The sequence below is a fragment of the Crocuta crocuta genome, unplaced genomic scaffold (genome assembly GCF_008692635.1).
Source record: "Crocuta crocuta isolate KB4526 unplaced genomic scaffold, BGI_CrCroc_1.0 scaffold64, whole genome shotgun sequence".
Classification (NCBI taxonomy): Eukaryota; Metazoa; Chordata; class Mammalia; order Carnivora; family Hyaenidae; genus Crocuta; species Crocuta crocuta.
Genome location: NW_027530640.1, coordinates 13,029,010 through 13,049,298, shown reverse-complemented (window position 1 = coordinate 13,049,298; position 20,289 = coordinate 13,029,010). Strand labels below are relative to the sequence as shown.

General features: G+C 43.0%; 1 protein-coding gene across 1 annotated transcript in view; it reads right to left on the bottom strand.

Moving 5' to 3' along the window:
- The window catches only part of LOC144235344 (protocadherin alpha-C2), a 48,065-nt gene extending 30,956 nt beyond the window's left edge, over positions 1–17,109 (bottom strand). Inside the window, exons 1-3 of the mRNA XM_077768897.1 lie at positions 14,548–17,109; positions 4,399–4,457; positions 1,587–1,675 (exon numbers count right to left, since the gene is read on the bottom strand). Coding sequence (XP_077625023.1) covers positions 1,587–1,675; positions 4,399–4,457; positions 14,548–17,109 — 2,710 coding nt within the window. The remainder of the gene's footprint in view (positions 1–1,586; positions 1,676–4,398; positions 4,458–14,547) is intronic.
- Between the last annotated feature and the right edge of the window lie 3,180 nt (positions 17,110–20,289).

The following is a 20,289-nucleotide window of genomic DNA, read 5'->3' as shown; positions in this document are numbered from 1 at the left end:
TATAAGTGCTAGGTACACTCGGATTTGGAGCTAGACACACGTAGGTTTGAATCGTACCTCTGTCACTTACAATACTGTATGAACCTGGGTATGTTTCTTGATGTCTCCAGTTTCTCACATGTAATATAGATATAATAAATCCCTTGCAAAATTGTCATGGGGAATAAATGAGATCCCATATATAATGTGCTTGGCCCAGTGTCTGAGTTGATTATGGCTCAATAATTAGTAACTATTATCATCATCATCATGTTCTATTAATAGAGGATTATGATGGACACCATTTGCAGTCTCTGTAATACTTCTTTTCTGAAAACTACCACAGGGATGGACCTCCAAAGCCATGTTTTTATTATATGATATTGCTTTAGTGATTGGGCAAGAATAAGGAAACTAAGGAAACATAAGTTTAAGCAATTTGTCTGGGCTCACCCAGCCACTGGGTTCTTGATCCGACCTGGCAGATTCTCTTTCCTGAAAGTTTAGATTAGGAATCAGTCTCCATTGGTCCTCTGAACTAAGACACTGTGAGGTGTTCATGTCTGGAAATGTCCATGTCAAGGCAGTAAAAGTCAGTCTGCAGAGTGATACAGATGTGCAGAAAGAAACAGATCTGACTTTAATTTGAAGTCAAAGAGAGTGGTGCCTTGGTTTTCATAACTTTCCACTTTCGTGAGAAACTCCATTCCATCTATGTATCTGTTTATGTATCTATGTATCTGTCTTTTGCTTACCACTTTGAATGGGTTTCCACTGTCTTCAATCAAAAGATCTTTGCTTAACAGTGTCATCTCTGTGTATAAGGCCACCAGATCTTTTGTGTGTGTCTCAGATAGCCTAAGTATTTGAAGGATGCTGGTTTGGGGCATGTAGGCGACTCAGTCAATTAAGCATCTGACTCTTGGTTTAGGCTCAGGTCTTGATCTCATGGTTTCATGAATTCAAGCCCCATGTCAGGCTCTGCACTGGCAGCATGGAGCCTGCTTGGGATTCTCACTCTCTCTCTCTCTGCCCCTTCCTCCACTCTCTCCCCCCCCCAAAAAAATAAATAAATGAACTTAAAAAACTAAAGAAAGATGCTTGGTGGGGCGCCTGGGTGGCTTAGTCGGTTAAGCGTCCGACTTTCACTTAGGTCATGGTCTCGTGGTTCTTGGGTTTGAGCCCCGCGTCGGGCTCTGTGCTAACTGCCAGCTCAGAGCCTGGAGCCTATTTCAGAGTCTGTATCTCCCTCTCTCTCTGACCCTCCCGGGCTCACGCTGTCTCTCTCTCTCCTAGAAATAAATAAAAATTAAAAAAAAAAAGATGGGATTATCCCTTTAAAAAAAAAAAAGAAAAGAAAGATGCTTTGTTATTTTACAAAAGAGCTAAACACACACCACACACACACACACTTTTATCTGTTTTCAATTCTTGAAGAACATGAAGTAGAAAATTAAAATAATCATATATACATATAAGTATGTCATCCATATAAGGAAAAGAAGAAACACTAAAAAGAGAACCATTAACATTCCTGGTCTTGAAAAAACAGACCATCAGATTGCTTTCTAGAACCCAAGCAAGAAGAGAGAGACTTTGGTCTTTACCTGGTGTTGCACTGGATACCGTTGGCCACTGCTGATCAGGCCCCCCTGGCCCAGCCCGTAGAATGCCAGCCTCCTCTAGGTGCACAGAGCTAAGTAAACACACAGATCCAAATCATGGTTAGACCATAAATGCCTCTCCAGATCTCCTTCCACCCACAGGAAGCACATAGATCGCCGCCAACACATTCTACTCATACTTGAACTGCAGCAATTACTGCTGAGCGGGTACTTTGCATAAAACCCTGCCAATGTGCTGCTTCCTATACCATTCAGGCAATAAACATGTTTTATCTTTATGACAATTTTGGTCGTCATCAACGCCACATGGCGTTCACTAAATCTAACAGGAAGCTCATCAGAGGGCTAATGCCATTTTAACATCTTCATGCTGAAGCAGAGAAAGAGAGCTTTTTCCCAGAAGCTCCAGGCCTCTCTTGCCGATTCACTTGTTACTGGGTTCTCTAGAGCAAGGACGAAAATACACAAAAATTATTTGCCGGTAACTGTAGCATTATTCCCGTTTAGCTACCCAATTACTTCTTGACTTTATTTTCTCTTTTACTCCTTCTGTATCTTTTACTCACAGACAACCTGCCCTACATTTCCTGAGACTTGAGGAAGCCTATCATTACCACTCACAGATCCCAATTCAGAAGAGATCAATTCAGTATGAAATATTACAGGTAGTGAGGCATAAAGTGGGACTCCCTTAGAGGTAAGCAGAGATAGAATATAAGCTATTAAGGATTTAGCACTCATACATATTCATTGATATATGTCTAATGCCAGCACATAGGAGACCCTCATGTATTTGTCAGATGGATGAAGGAAGGAACAAATGGGGACCCTAAAAGTAAACATCATCTAAGAACATCCTCACCAGAATTAGAGGATTATTTTAAAACAGACATTGGTTCATCTTGCAAATTAAGTTTGTAAGACAAAACTTATACTACTGCCTGAGGGGTTTTGTGAGGCAGCAGAGCAGACAATCTTGAATTATTGTGGGGGAAGCCCATCTATAAATTGAATATCTTCTCACTCTCTGACTTTGAATAACATATCTAATAGAAATTTACTCATTAAGCTCTGCCCTATTGTTATTCTGCCCTCCATCTTTATCCTAGAATACTCTCTTTTTTCCAAATAGTAATATCCTTCATTTGTTCCTGAATTCTACCAGCAAATTATATGGGCTCAATCAGACTCATTCTGAAGATGTAACTACCTGGGAACCAGCTCAGCTCAAGGCAGAATTTCCAAAGATACTGTTACGTGATGTCAGAGGCTGGAACTGCCAAGAAGCCAAGCATATGTGTAAAAAAAGAGAAGAATTCTTTAAGACTGCAGCTCTAATACATGCTCAGTATGCTGTGGGGAATAAATTACATTTAGCTTCCATTTTTATTACATTTCTTATCCTACTTATATCTCATAATATCTTAATTGAAATCTGAATAGAAGGACATTTGGCTTTTTTTCTTCCCCACTTGAAAAATAGAATTAAGGAAGTGATAATGTTTTAGGGTTTTATTTGAAATGTAGTTTTTAAGGTGCATCTCATGGCTTTGGTACTTTTCAAGTAAAGTACTGATTCAACTGGGAGCGAAGAAGCTGGTACTGTAAACCATGCTTTCTCCTCCTGTATGCTTCTGCAACGACAGCTTAGATGCAGGCCAAAGCATAGCTGGTCACTAACAAATAGAAAGAATCGTTCCGATACCTTGTGTCCTGGTGTCTGCATAAGTGTTTCTGGGCTAAAATTGTGACCCAGTTCCAAAGTGACATCTCGCCATGCCAGCTACCGATCTGCAGCCCTTCACTGATGGCTTCTTGTTCAGACACGGCACCCATTATAATGATTTCTGCTCAACTTGTAATGTAATGCTTGAGAATGTGTTAATTTATTTTACTTTAATGCATTTTTAAAGGGGTTTAAAACTAATTTTTCATTAACACATACTTTGTGAGCTCTCTCTTTAGAAAATCGATCTAGGTTTGGTAAAGATTTACTTAAGGGTTGCCCACACATTTTGAGGGGCTTAAGTTTAGCATTTATTCCTTCTTTAAAACTAAATCCCTTTGGTGTGTGTTGATTATTTTGGTTTCTTGGTTTCCAAAGACATTCAAACATAGAGAATCTTTTTTTTTGGCCCTATGGCATTAAATTGGCTCTGGGAATAATGGTAGTTAATCAATTACTGTCACAGAGACAAAGTAGAGAAAGCAAAATTATATTAATCTGAGTCTTAGAGTAATGCTATTACTCTAGATTAATTTGAAATAAGCTAGATTGGGTCTCCAGATATTCAATAAAGGCCTTTCACATGGCTCATCCTTTCACATGGCCATTGATGGAAACAAAAGAGTAACAAGATGGAAAAGATAAGGAAATTCTAATATGGGTGAACATGAACAAGAATAACAGCCGATTATTGTGGTTGTTACGATGTAAGAGTCACTGTGTGATAACAAACCAAGGTAGACAACGTGTACATATATTCCAGGCCAAAACATTAGTGTTCATTATAATTTCTAAGGGAGGGAAAGAAAGCACAGGTGGAGAAGGGATGAAGGAAGTTGTCATTATTTTCTTATAGAAATTTTGATAAGAGAACGTATACAGCATCCTGTCTCTGTAATTTTGCAAGAGACTTATTTGCCAGTACTTGAGGAGACAAAAGTAAATGTGTTCCCATGTAAAAGTATCTAAAGCTTCTAAACAGCAGTTTCCAGTCCTTACACACATAATTTGTCTGAGACATACAAAGTTAAAGTTCTTCTGATTGATATAAAGGAAGGAAACACATACCTGTGCATTCCTGCTCTTAGGGAAGCAGAGTAACGCCAGTCTGGGTTGGGCTGTCGGGGCTGCAAAATCACAAAGGGAGGTTTTGTTAATAAGGCAAAACAAACAAACAAACAAACAGCACAATGATCTCACAGTGATTGATTAGTTGTTTCTTAAATATTTCCATGTATCTGAAAAAAACATTGAAGGAGCCATGTTATGTGCGACTCTACAATGATACTCATATATATAGCACTTCATGAGAAAATTAGCTCATCAGAGTCCTTGCAAAGACTACATATCATGGAAGACTAGATTTAATGATGCTGTGAGGACCAGCTGTGGCTTTGCCTTGCTCAAAACAGGTCTATGTTCCTAAAGCAGCAACAGGGGGAGGGCAGTCTATTTTAAGACAGGGAAAGCTTTCATTGTTTTTGCCCTCAAATGCCTCATTAAGGGAACATCTCCAATTTGGTATTCTAGCTAAAACAGAGTGCACAACTACACAAGTTCTGCTGGTCTGGCCGGACTGCAGAGGACTGCAATCTGCTGCTGGCTTTGCAGACTGCAGCATGTCTGACCCAGGATGGATGTGCCCAGTCATAATGCCTGCAACTGATAACTGCCTCTTCTGCTGGCTGAAGAGGAATACAAACGGGAGAGGAAAACAAACCACCACGGGATACTGACCTTGTTTTGCTACATAATCCTTTTCATAAAATTGCACTCGCTCCATGCTTTTCTGAGTGCTTTGCCTCCTCACTCAATTACTGTTCACCAAGCTCTGATCGTTTACCAGGGAGTAGCTGAAACCCAAGAAGAACTCACTCACTCTGCACCACCTATGTATTAGAAAGATTTGTTGCCCTCTGTCTACAAACTGTCAATTCAAAGTGGAGTGGACAAAAAAGAACATACAGGTCCCCAAAGACTGTTTGAGGAAGCCACTCAGGAATCACAGGGGACAAAACGGGGACCACTGTCACTATCTTGGGTTTTTTTTTTCCATTTTTTTACTGTTTATTTATTTTTGAGAGAGAGAGGAGTGCAAGCAGGGGAGGAGCAGAGAGAGAAGGAGACACAGAATCTGAAGCAGGTTTCAGACTCTGAGCTGACAGCACAAAGCCCAACACGGGGCTTGAACCCACAAACCATGAGATCATGACCTGAGCCAAAGTCGGACACTGAACCAACTAAGCCACCCAGGCACCCCACTATCTTGTATTTATTAGCAAAAAAGTGTATTATTAAAAAAAATCTGTGCTAGATCTTCTTCTCAATGCATTTTCATGGCCCTATCACTGAATACTGAGGACTATTTGGGCAGAAAGATTAAGAGATGGAGGTTGTATTCTGTATTTTCGTCTGAATTATAATTATCATATTTCATAGGCACAAAGCCACAGAAATACCAATAAACTATTTCAAAATGTCAATAATTCTTGTCCATGTCGTTTTTATAGTTTATTCAAAGGATACAGAGTATTTCATAAACACACTTTTTCACAACTCCTAGGAAAGTAGTGATCAGCCTCTCAACTTGCAGACAGACTTTGGGGTGGTTAGACGGTATTCAGAGAGTTAGCCGAAGTCAAGGCCCAGGGAAAGCTACAACTCTAGGATACTTTTCCTCAAATGTCCCCACACACTAACTACCCTCCCTCCTTTCCACTTCGCTGGCAAGATGTGAATATGCAACCTGCTTCATCCTTGGTTTTTCAGTTCACAGAATACTACGGATACTCCGTGTAAAGTAGCATAAAACTGTACAGATCAAATGAAATTGTTCCCATTTTTGGAGAGAATCAAAAGAGAAACTATTTGCAAAACCTTTTTGTAAACCTGGAAATATGACTGAACTATTTTTGTTAATCAAATCACCATCATCTCTTCCCTTACCATCAGCAGCACTAGTATCAGCTGCGAGAACCTTCTTTCAGTAAAACATTGGACACCTGTTAAGTAAATGTTGCCAATTTTGTTATGATTGGGTAACATTCATGATGAAAACTGCTGCAACTTGATCTCTGCATTGAAAGCACCAACTCATTCTGCTGAAAGGCACAATTCTAGTGGGACTGACCAAGGAACTCAGTTCACTGAGTCACTTCCTCAACGACAATTTGTCATGCTACTATTTTCTATAATAGTTCATCAGCAACAAGGTGCCTCTCAGATTCATTTGCCAGATCATAGTTAGGAGATGTCTTAGGGTAGTGAGGTCAGGCAGAAAAGGTAAGGAAGAATACAGAATGTTTTAAGGATCCACACAATATTAGGCAATGAGATAAGCACTTTAAACATATTATTGCATTTATCCTAACACTTTTTTTCGACCACAAATTCTATAAAAGGGATATTTGTTTTGTCCATAAAACATATGAATATCCTCAGATATTCATAATACATAGTTATGTCCTTAGAGTTGAGCAGCATTCAGGTATTTGGTAGGTTTTTAAAATGTTTTTGAACAAATTTACGATCATGCAAGGAAAATATTAGTGTACTTAGATGTATAGAAATAGGAAATCTGAGCTTTAGAGAGATTAAATTACTTGCCTGATTGATGGATTTGGCTGATCATTATATTTAGGTCTCCCTAAACCAAAGTTCGTGTTTTAAATTAATTTACATGGAACGACATATATATATAGTTGATCCTTGAACCACATAGGTTTGAACTGCAACAGGTACTTATATGTGGATTTTTTTCAATAAATACCATTTAGTACTGAAGATGTATGTTCTTTTCCTTAAGATTTTTTTAATGTTTATTTATTTATTTTGAGCGAGAGAGAGAGTCTGAGTGGGGAGGGGGGAAGAGAGAGAGGGAGACATAGAATCTGAAGCAGGCTCCAGGTTCTGAGCTGTCAGCACAGAGCCTGACGTGGGGCTCCAGCTCATGAACCACGAGATCATGACCTGAGCTAAAGTCAGACACTTAACCGACTGAGCAACCCAGGCTCCCCGTTTATGATTTTCTTAATAGCATTTTCTTTCCTCTAAGGCTCTTCTTTCTTTTTTTTAATGTTTTTTTATTTATTTCTAGGAGAGAGAGAGAGAGAGAGAGACAGCGTGAGCAGGGGAGGGTAAGAGAGAGAGGGAGTCACAGACTGAAACATGCTCCAGGCTCTGAGCTGGCAGTCAGCACAGAGCCCGACGCGGGGCTCGAACCCATGAACCGCGAGATCATGACCTAAGGGAAAGTCAGATGCTTAACCGACTAAGCCACCCAGGCGCCCCTCCTCTAAAGCTATTCTTATTTTATTGTAAGAATACAGTATATAGGAGCGCCTAGGTGGCTCAGTCAGTTAAGTATAGGAGTCTTGGTTTCGGCTCAGGTCATGATCTCCCAGTTCGTGAGCTTGCACCCCACATTAGGGCCCTGTTTGGGATTTCTTTCCCCATCTCTCTTTACCTCTCCCCAGTTTGCTCTCTCTCGTAAAATAATAAAATAAAGCATAATAAAATATTTTTAAAAATACATTATATAATACATATAACATACAAAATATATGATAACTAACTGTTTATATTCTCAGTAAGTCTTCTGGGCAACAGTTGGCTATTAGTAGTTAAGTTGTTTTTTTTTAATTTTTTTATTTGTTTCTGAGAAAGAGAGACAGCATGAGCAGGGGAGGGTCAGAGAGAGGGAGACACAGAATGTGAAGCAGCCTCCAAGCTCTGAGCTAGCTGTCAGCACAGAGCCTGATGCAGGGCTTGAACCCACGAACCGTGAGATCATGACCCGAGCTGAAGTGGGACGCTCAACTGACTGAGCCACCCAGGCATTCCTATTAGTAGTTAAGTTTTAGGGGAGTCAAAACTCTGCGTGGGTCTGGCACCTGTAATCCTCATGTTGGTTAAGGGCCAGCTGTACTTGAATTTTTTCTGTTACTTCTGAATTTCCCAGATATTGATTTACTTTTAAATGATACAAAATTTGAAGTAATAAATGCACATGGCTTTCACCCAAACTTGATTAAAGTTGGAAAAACTCATGTTTAAAGGTTGACTACTGATATCCCTGACACACTGGAGACACTAAGAATCTGAACTAACTGCGATTATTTAGATCCCTAACACGTTGATGATACATTCCAGCACTATGTTTAATTTCTATTGGTGAAAAGCCCCACTATGTCCATTGTTTCAAAGCTTAGTCCTTCAGGAGACTAATAGCCACAAAATTCCAGATGTGGAAAACCTGATTTAGATAGTCCACATGGGTGATATAGCATTAGCGAAGAACAATAAGCCCTTTAAGTTTCTATCAAAATTGTAGCAAAGCTTTAATTTATCCTCTAATGGTATTATTTATTAATTATACCATAGAATATTTGAGCTACAGAAGGATTAATCACATTTTTCAATACAAATTAAAAACAAAATAGGTTTAAAATACCCCATCTCCTTCAAAAAAAGAAATCATTAGACCACTCCAGAAATGACACTCTGACATGGAAATCCATGTTGAAGCTATCTGTAAATAGCTCTCTGAGACATGAAACTGCATGTAGCACCTCTTTTTCCTTCCTATTAGGATCTTACTAAGGATGTATCCACTGTAGATTTTTTTCCACAGTGATACTGTGTGAACACTGATATAAACTATAATAGGTAGAATTGTAAAGTGCCCTCCCAAGAGCCTCACACCATGGTGTACAGGCCCTGCATAATTTTCAAGAATAAATATGGTGGCTCTTACTCTGATTAGGTTATGTCGTCTGACACACTTGGCTTTAAGACAAGGAAACCATGGGGCACCTGGTGGCTCAGTGGGTTAAGCATCTGACTTTTGGTTTCGGCTCAGGTCATGATCTCACAGTTCCTGAGTTTGAGCCCCACAGTGGGCTCTACACTGATGATGCAGAGCCTGCTTGGAATTTCTCTCTCCCTCTCTCTCTGCCCCTACCTGGCTTGCTCTCTCTCTCCCTTTCAAAAAAAAATAATAATAATAAACATAAAACATTTTTAAAAAGAACTAAATTCTGCCAACAGCCTGAATGAATTTGAAAGCATATTCTCTTCCAAAGCCCCCAGAAGAGAACTCAGCCCATATTGATTTCAGCCTTGTGAAAACCAGAGCAGAGAACTCACTCACATCCTGCAGGGCTCTGAGATAATAACTGAGAGTTGTTTTTAACCATTAATTTGTGGTAATTTCTTACAAAGCAATAGCAAATGAATATATAAACTGTTGGTCATTAAGGAAAAAAGGAGTGTAACACTTAAAATAATCACTGTTATGTTACATATTAGTCTTCTAGAAATCAAATTGAAAAGATGGTAAATGTGTGAATTCTAAGGGAAATACTTTCCTCTGAAGTCATTTGCAACTCCTAATCCATGAAGCAGGAAAGTAAAATAAACACGATATTTAAATACACTGAGTGGGTTCCAGAACAACAGAAAATGCTAGGTTTGCTGAATTCTGGACGCACAGCCTGCCAGCACAGCAGTTACCCTCTCTCTCACAGTTTCACATCCCTGGAGCCCAGAGTTCTGACCCTGCAAGGCCAGAAAGGAACGGATGTTGCTTATGTGCCAAGGAACTAACATTTTTCTTCACCTTTTGCAATGTCAGATATTTCTTTGCATGTGTCAAGTTCAAATTCCTGAAAGAAAAAATTTTAATTTTTAGGCAAGCAGATTTAAAATGCTGCTAAGGAATCCCCTTGCCCTTCAATTTTTTGAAATCATGGATTATAGATTACATGGATAAATTAAATTTATATTCATACTTAATATGCACAGGAAAATTGACCTAGGTGAATCCTAACAAAAGTTGCATTCAAAGACACCTGTAAATATCCATTAAATCCATCTAAACCACTGTGCTTGATGATGGCAAGTTTTCCTCAAATATTTGAAAACTGATATCATCCTAACCTCTCATTGAGAGCAAAAATTGGTGGCAAACCAAGGCAAGTATCCAGAACCGACTCTGCTATTCTGTCAAGCAGACAGAATGCCAATAGACGATTTATAATATGCCAGGCTATGTCCCTGCAGAGTGTTTGGAGGTAGACCAGATACCCATGTGACAGCTCACTCCTGGGTCAGAGGAAAGGGTAGGCCAATGACATTCAAGCTACAATAAATAGATTTCTTCATCAGTCAGAATATCTGCAAGATAAAGAGACCGAGAAGAGCTCAGCCACAATTCCATCTGGCTCAGCAGAGCTGCAGAAAAAAAGGAGGAAGGAGGTAATTTTAAAAAATTATTATATTATCAGACCAAAGAAAATAATGTTTTCTCAGAAGAACAGTTCAATAACCAATATGGAAATGGCAAGACAAAACAGCCCACCCACTTAAAAGTGACCGCGAGAGGATGCAACACTGGAATGGAAGGTCACAAACAGAATTTCTCTGCCTGTTCTGACCATCATACACTTTTTATAAATATACCACTATGCCACTTTGTACACTAACGATAAATTCTGAAACAGGACACAGTCACCAGATAGAAAAGTCAGTCCTAGGGAAGATAAATTAGGTGCCACTAAAAGAAGACTTTCAACTCTTTCAGATCACTGCATCTGGAATGAGGGTGAAGGTGTACACACAGTGGCAGAAATACTCAAGATTTGATGACTACAAAATGTTTGAAAGCAAATTTATCTTATTTCTGCTAGTCTTCTGTGATTTCTAGATCTTGCGCCACCTGGTCCCAGGGAAGCACAGTTGGACAAGTCTGCCCAGAGCACTCAGAGTGATTCATGAGCAGTCACAGGACCACAGATGCATAAAATCTACCTTAAGATTTGGTTTCCTTTTCTTGGAGATTCTGAAAGGGGTGCCAACCACATTCAATATCGGGTTTTCAGAAACCTCCAAAGAGAAATTCTGCCCCATTGCCAAACGGTTACTTCAAAATCCTCACTGCACAAGTGACTCATCCAATAAGCTCACCGGGGCGGGAGGGTGTGTGTGTGTGTGTGTGTGTGTGTGTGAAATCTATCAAAAGATGAGAGTCTGGTGTTAAATGCTGTTTAATAAGTAACAAAAGAGAAATCAGAAAAAGAACAGAGATAAAAGATCTTAACAGGCTTTTGCCAAAGTAAAACAGATAAACGTATAAAAATATATCAGCTTGGTAGACACATTTCTACTCATTGATCCTCCCATTTGTGACCTACTTTTATGCAAGGAATTACTCTTTCTCCAAAAGCAGTTAATTTACACTATTAGGTGAACCAGTGAACCAGGGCTGGCCAAAATGCCCAAGTTATCACATATCAAAAGAAGTATACACATTGGGATTTCTTTTTTTTTAATCTAAAAAACATTTTTTATAGTTTATTTATTTTTGAGATAGAGACAGAACATGAGCGGGGGAGGGGCAGAGAGAGAGGGAGACACAGAATCTGAAATAGGCTCCAGGTTCTGAGCTGCCAGCACAGAACCCAATGCGGGGCTTGAACCCACGAACCACAAAATCATGACCTCAGCTGAAATTGGTCACCCAACCGACTGAGCCACCCCGGCGCCCCAGCACACTGGGATTTCTGTCTACTTGTACTATTTCAAACAGCACAGTCTTTGGAATCAGACAGACAGTACTTAAAATAAACTGGCAAAATGTTTGTGTGTTACTTAACCTCTCTGAGCTTATTTCCTCATATGTTAGATGCTGGTAAATGTTTCTTTCATGTATGATTTACAGGGAATGAAACCACATATAGCAGAACATTTTTATGTAGCATAGTGGCCAATGAGTGCAAATTCCCTTACTCGTTCTTTATAATCTTCATCTAATTTAACACAGGCACATGGCATGAAGTGTACCCCAGGACTCTTCTGCCATGCATCTGCAGTAACTAGGTAGGGAAAAGAGAAAGCTTACCATGGGAATTTAACAGGTTGATCTAGCAGTCATGACTTTCAGAGTTGACTGATTTTTTGTTCCAATTTTTGCCACGCTGACTTGACTCTGTCTCTCCTCTTAACTGTAATAATGTCAAGAGCTATAGATCTTAGGGCTCTCTACTGGATTCCTGCAAGTGGCTTTCAGAAACTTGCTTTTATTCAAACTATGCATTCTCCTGGCAAAGTCCCACAAGAGCAAGCACTTTTCTGACATAATTTTCTCTCTCAATTAAAGGTTTGTGTACCAAAATACACATTAACACACAGGTCAGTGTAAGACAGAAATAATTCATGTGTCAAACTGCCCCAAGCTCTGAGCCAGGAGAAGGAGGGTACAGAGTATTATTTGGCAGCTTCCGACGCACAGCTGATGGCAAGCATGCCTGGCTTGCTCTCCCAGCCTCTTCCCCACCTGCAGCCCACCCTAGGCCTGAAAGGACTTCCCAAGAATTTGTTAAGCAAATGTCTATAGCATCCTTACTTAAAGCTAAACCTTTTTACGTGTTTCCAAAAGCTACGATCTAAAGAATCCTGGAAACGCCTTGATTTTGTCCCCTTGCATTTCTTAATCTGCATTCTTCCTGCTGTGGCTGCTCAGTATCCACTAAAACGTATCAGGCTTTTCTGATACATCTACTTACAAGGCACATGGGTAATTCTTTCAATCCATCTTTTTTTTTCTGTATTTATGCATTACTTTTCTCAAGATTAGCATGAATTTAGAATGTGAAACTAGGGAAATTAACAAAAAGACAGCAAAACGTCAATGAAAATACATCACAAAAATATAGGAGGGACAATTATTAATGCCTTTATAGCACCTCTAAAAGTCCTAGCTACAAAGTAGTTGGTTGGGAAGATAACAGTTCATCACTATTGATGAAACAAAAATTTGGTTTCTGAAATACAACTTTTTTTTTTAAGTAGTTTCTCCTCCCAGCATGGAGTCCAACGTGGTGCTAAGATTAGGAGATGGACACTTAACTGACTGACTGTGCAACCCAGTGGCCTCTGATATGCAACTTTAAAGTATCACAAAGCAAACCACTGTTTTCAAGTATGCATATGGCAACACACTACACAGACACATCCACACATTCATGCACTGTCCAATAATTTATTACAGTCTTCAAAATAATGAGCAAGCTGGCCTTATGCCTTCTTAAAACTTAAAACCAGTGTATTTACTAACATCTGTCCTTCATGTACAGCAATCCAGCCACTTTCCAAGGCTTTTGTAGCTATTGCAAACTAAATTTTAGATCCAGAAAATGAACATGTGCTTTGGGATACAGTGGAGTATTGTTTGAAGTACTGTCATTTAACTTAAAGACATAAAGGGCTTCAAAAGCTACTTCACATCTCATTAAAACTTTACAGACTCTCAACAGGAAATCAGAAGATTATAGACTACATTTAATCTAATGCAGGGAAATCACCTCATGATGAACTCCCGCTATGCCAAGAAAGGTGACTAATGGGAGAGTCCTTTCCTCCTTTTCTTTCTCCCCAATCCCAGCTGGTCCTGGTATTCACCACATCCCCACATCCCTAATCCACTTGTTCTAATATCTCCCTGGCCCAACCAGATAAATTGGTCCTCGGTCTCTTTGCCTTACCATCCTTCATCTCTGACAGCACCTATAGAAGAATTACCACATCAAACAGCCAAAGAAGCAAACTTTGGCTTCAGGGTGAGAGCCACAGTCTAGGGCCTTATCACCTCTGACACAAGTTTCCAGAAGATCCGACCACATTAGTTCAGTGTAATTGCTGGAAATACTAACTGGATAATTTTCAAGGTATAAACAAGCACAGCATGCAGAGGTGACCACCAGAAACCCAAGGGTCTCAGAGCTTTTTTAAAAACCAACACTCCTGTAGCATCTCAAAATTTCAAAAGAGAACTTTCCCTACAGATGATACAGCAGAGGCCATTTGTCCCTGAATCTCAAAATATGACTCAGTATGGCATCATCTTATTCTCAAGCCCATTCCATTCCTCTGCAGAGCTGTGTTTTAACATCAAACATTTAAGACTAATCCTTATTTCTCTAACAATGTTATGGTCAAGCCTTCCTATATCTGAAAAGAAAACAAAGTAAAACAATTTTCTGATGTTATTTTTCTAGAGGGAAACATAGCAGATTATAATCAAGTCACAGGTACTACATATCCTCAGCTCACCAGATAACCCCTGTCAGTGTTAATAACGCAGTGGAGCCCATGATACTGGTGAAGGGAGGGGGTGTGTGAAAACACATGGCTGTGGAAGAACCCCTTGACTGCTCTCACCTCGTTTTGAGGAACGGCATCATTTTTGAGAATAATCAGGTTCCCGGCACTCTGCCCACTTTGGCCTGTGAGGTGCCTGCTGTCACTCGCTGCTGCCTGGGTTCCCCCAGGCCCCAGGCCTGTCTGTGCCCCTGTGTTATAAAACATGAAAGTGTCACTCCCTGAGCCTGCTGTCAGACAGGCCTTGTAGCAGTAGGTCTTGGTGAGAGAGCCATTCCCTCGCACTTCAATGAAGTGAGGCTGCACTTTGAGGCCATGTGGTAACCTGGCATCAATATTGTTATTGGCCTGTTTGTTTAGTTCGGCAGGGCACCGCTCCCTCACTCCACAGAAGCCCCCACAGCACGCGGTACCATATGCTGTATAGCGGTAGCACTTGATGATGCTCAAAACAATGATTGTCAAAAGAAATATAAAAGACACTGTGCTTAATGCTATAATTAGATAAAGTGTAATTTCAGAGTATGTCCGATGACTTTTCACGTGTCTCTGAGTATCAGGGAGGATTCTGGAAACCCTATCCACCACAGCTACTGTAATGGCCACAGAGGCTGACAGTGATGGCTCTCCATTGTCTCGGACCACCACAGTCAGGTTGAAAGTGGTTCCACTCTCATCTCCCATCTTCCTGGTAGTCCTAATTTCTCCCGTGTGTAGCTCTACTTTAAAGAGGTCCAAGTCAGAAGTCTGGGCCAGGTGATAAAAGAGCCAAGCATTTTGCCCAGAGTCTGAGTCCATGGCTATGACTTTGGTGACCAGATAGCCAGCAGGGGCAGTCCGAGGCACCATCTCAATGGCTGCTGACGAATTAGTTGAGGTAGGGTACAGGATGTGAGGGGCATGGTCATTCATGTCCACCACATACACATTGGCGGTCACAGTGCTGCTCAGTGGTGGACTCCCCTTGTCCTGGGCCTCCACAGTCACAAAGAACTCCCGAAACTTCTCATAGTCAAAGGAGTTGACGGCATAAAGGCTTCCACTGGCACTGTTAACGGAGACATAGGAGGTGACTGGCAGCCCTTGAATCTCCCTATCCAGGAGGGAGTAGGTCACCTCTGCATTCTCCTTCTCATCTGGGTCTGTGGCTTGCACAGTGCAGAGCAACACCCCTGGCAAATTGTTCTCCTGGATGTAGATGTTGTAGGAGTCCTTTAGGAAGCTTGGTGGGTTGTCATTGATGTCAGAGATCTCAACCTGCAGTGTCCGCTGGGATGTGAGCTGTGGTACTCCCCCATCAGTGGCTGTCACTGTGATGTTGTAGGCAGCCACCCGCTCCCTGTCCAGCGGGCCACTCACTACCAGTGTGTAGGAGTTTCCAAAGCCATTCAGCCGGAAAGGCAGTGAGGCCTCCAGGCCCAGGCTCACTTTACGGTTGGGGCCCGAGTCTTGGTCATTGACACTGAGAAGGGCCACAACGGTATTGGATGCAGCATCCTCAGGCACTGGGCTGTACAGGTCTGTGAGTACCACCTCTGGTGCATTATCATTCACATCCACGATGTCCACCAGCACTTTGCAGTGACCCACCATGGGCACGGGACCCCGGTCAGTAGCCTGAACATAGATCTGGTAGGACGAGGCCTCCTCGTAATCCAGTGCTCCACTTACCCGCACTTCCCCAGTGTTGGCATCAATGCTGAAGAGCTGCCTCTCCCGGTCCGACGTGTAGCTGCTCAAGGAGTACCTGAGCTCGCCATTGGAGCCCTCATCCGGGTCTGAGGCATTCAGCTTCACCACCAATGTGCCTGGGGGAGCATCCTCCCGAAGCTGGACGCGGTAAGTGTTCTGGTCGAAGGTGGGAGAATTGTCGTTAGTGTCCAGGACACGCACCGAGATCTGTGCAGTGCCTGAGCGGGCTGGGCTGCCGCCGTCCACAGCTGTGAGAACCAGGTGGTGCAAGACTGCCTGCTCGCGGTCTAGGCCCTTCCGCAGCACCAGCTCCAGCACCTTACTGTTCTCCTGCAGAGGTTTAAGGTCCAGCTCGAAGTGCTCGCTGGGGCTGAGCTCGTAAGTCTGCACCGAGTTGGCGCCCACGTCGGGGTCCTGCGCGCTCTCTATGTGAAAGCGCGCTCCAGGAGCCACCGATTCGCTTACCTGAAGCTGGTAGTCGGGCCGCGGGAAGCGCGGCGAATTGTCGTTGATGTCCAGAACCTCCACCTCTACGGCGCTCACCGCCACCGGGCTGTGCGCCAGCACTTCCAAGCTGAGCAGACAGCGAGGCCGCTGCTCACACAGCGCCTCCCGGTCAATGCGCTCGTTGACGAAGAGCGCTCCACTCGTCAGGTCCAGCTCCAGGTAGCGGGGACTGGGCGCACCCAGATGGTTGATGCGCAGGCAGCCTGGCCCCAAACGCCGCAGCTCCAGCCCCAGCGCGTTAGCCACGTTGCCCACAAGCGCGCCGGGTGCCTGTTCCTCCGGCACCGAATATCGCATCTGGGAGGCCGCTGGGCCCGGCAGCAGCAGTAGCAGCAAGAGAGGCAGCAGCAGCAGCCAGGACATGGGCGGCCGGAGTCGTAGATGCTCTGTCTGGTGCCTAAGTCTGGTGCCCCCCAGCTCCATAGCCACCGGCCGCGGCGGAGGTAGCCGGGCAGGGCCGGAGGCAGCAGCTTTCCCAGCCGCGCTTCACGCCCGGGCCCCGCCTCCGCCTCGGCTCGTGCCTCCCCGCGCCCGCTCCCCCACGGCTCACGCGCTAGCAAATGCCGGGGGCCGCTCCCCTCGTAGGCCCTCCGGGCTCCTGGCCTCGCCACCCCCGCTGACTCCCCATATCCCGGCTCCTCCGCTCGCCTGGGAGTCGCTCCGCTAGGCTTCGCTGCCTGCGAGCCGCCGCCGCCGCCGCCGCTGCTCCAGGGGGAGGGAAAAGGAAGCAGAAGGGGAGGGGGAGGAGTGCTCAGCAAGTCCCGCTCCGATTCCGCACCGAGGTGGCAGACGGCGACCGGGAGTCATCGGTCGCTCCAGCCACTCCGGCCCCGGCTCCTTCACCCAGGACACGCGGGATCCCAGCAGACCGCGGAAACACGGCCACTCCCTTTCTCCCTGCCCCCATCTCCCTGTTCAGCCAGTCTCTACGATCCCTCGGCGGTTTAACGGGTCCTGTAAGGATATTATTCTAGGACAGGCAGTAATGTCTCTAGGACGTGGGCTTTCACCTTCCCAGGAAAAGATTTCCAAGCGCAATTCAGGAAAATAAAGTCAGGACCTTGGCTAACTATGGGCACCTGGGCGGCGGCTCCACATTCAAAAGAAACGAACGCAAGGGAGACGCTCTGGCGTTGCTGATGGTGGGGATTATTTATCTGACCCCCACATTTTCCCTAGAATACTCCTAAATAGATCAGAAAGTGTTCAACTTCTGGGGCAAAGGGAGGGGGAGGGGACAACAAATGCTGTCCTCTTCTGCAGAGCCAGCCTAAAACTAACATCCTGGGATCTCAATACTCAGTTCTGCTAGTAGCCAAGTGGTGCTTGCTTTCTGTATCTTGGCAAATAACCAATATTTCAAGTTTTAAGTTTCTCTTTTAGAAATTGGCTCCATGAAGCTGCAGGCTAAGCTCTTATTTGACCCCTTTTGAGCATAGTGGGGAAGCACGGTAAAATTTTAGAGAAATTCTTCTCTCAAGCTTTTTCTTACTTTACTCCAAATCTTTTTTCATTTATCATCCAAGACATTTTCTTTGTTCTTTCATGAGTAATTTAAAATTTTTTCTTTAATAGATGACAATGTCTTCAAGAGCCTGCAAAACCATTACATCAAGAGGGTTACTCTTCATCTCCCAAGCCTGGCTGGAAATCGGACGCCATTAATGCTTTGCAGTGAAAAATCTGCTGTTATTAGGCAAAATGTGGGAGGCTGGGATTTGTATTAACAACAGCCAGCAGTTTCGATGGCTGCAGCCCACCTTCCATAAATATGAGGCTCCATTAACACCTCTAGGCTTCCTTTCCCCTAAGACTCAATCTTGTATTGCTACAGAGATAACAAAAAGACAACCAATATTCTCTTCAGTGAACAAAAAGACAAATGGATCAGAGGAAGCATCTCCATGCTGTGTCACTGCCTCTGCTTCTCTGTTCCAGAAATCCACTCTTCCCAGGCCCTCTCATCTCTTCAACAGAAATTTAAAATTCATTGTTGGGGCGTCTGATTGGCTCAATCGGTTAAGCATCTGACTCTTCATTTTGGCTCAAGTCATGATCTCATGGTTCCGAGATGAGCTCAGCGTTGGGCTCAGCAGTGAGTATGGAGCCTGCTTAGGATTCTCTCTCCCTCTCTCTCTCTCTGCCCCTCCCCCATGTGTGCACGTTCTCTCTCTCTCTCTCTCTCTCCAAATAAATAAATATTTTAAAAAGAATCCCTTAAAAAAAATAAAATCCATTGTCCCACATGCAAAAAGCACTCACTAAAAAGTCCTTTCCCTTTCTCATCTCCCAGCACCTTCTCACTCCTAGATATTCCTCTGGGGGTTGTTATCTAGCTATGAGCTGGAACAAGGCCAGAGTGAGTCTTGACATTTGGCATTCTTCCCTGCTTGAGGGGATAGGTGAAGGGGCCAAGGCAATGATCCTGCCATCCAGATTTCAAACGCCTGGACTAGCACATCCCTTCCTTCCACCCACTAAGTGAACTTGCTGACAACACTCCATAACCTAACCAATTTTATTCCAGAGATGCTTCCAGATTCCTCCTGTCACTGCTGCTTCTTATTTGTCCTCTTTGTTCCCTCAAGGGTGCAGAGTGGGAAGCAATTTCCATCACATTCTATTCCTGTCTTCTTTCTTAGGTCTCTGGCTTCTCCCTCTCTGTCTGCTTCCTCCCCAAATGTCCCTACAATAACTCTGTCTCTGTTTGCTGTGGTAATTTGATCTCAGAAAGGCTTAAACTCTCAAGTGCATGAATTGTAGACCTGGCCTATGTCTTCACCCATTACTTATTTCTGAAAATAAATGGCTTCTAAGTGGAATCAAGTTGTAAGTTGTCAGGAGGAGTGACTTTTCTTCTCTCATCTCCTCCCAGGCCCTGACAGTCACTGCCACCTTTGCCCACAGCTCAGAAACCTGGCCACTGGGTATTGACCACGCATGGATCTGTGCCCCTGAAAAGATCAAAGGCACTTAAGGAAGAGATTAACGTGATGAAGGCTTGGTGAAGTTTTTAATGGAAGCCCCCAAGTGTCATATCTCTAGAGAAAACAAAACAAAACAAAACAGTGCTTGCCTTTTAGCAATTTTGTCATCTTTCAGCAAGGACATCTGCCAGGTTGTCCATTTTGACGTGTCAGGATCGCAAGCTTCAACTAGTATTTACTCCCTCAGTGATTGAGAAGGCAAGAGAAAACCAACACAAATCAGCCACCTTTTCAAAGACATTGTACTAAAGAGATTGTACTATATATTTTTTAAAGTTTATTTATTTATTTTGAGAGAGTATGTATGTGAGTGGGAGAGAGAATCCCAAGCTGGCTCTACACTGTCAGCACAGAGCTGGACACAGGGCTCAATCTCATGAACCGTGAGATCATGACCTGAGCCTGAATCAAGAGTGTGATGCTCAACCAACTGAGCTACCCAGGCACCCCATTGACTATACTATATTTAACACTATAATGATTTTGTTTCTCACAGTATTTTACTTAGCCTCTTGCCAACTTTCCTACTTGGTAGAAGGAGATTGCTTAGACTGCTGGAAAATCCTCTGTCTAAAAATATGAATATTAATGCCTTGACCACTCCTTCTCTTGTTAT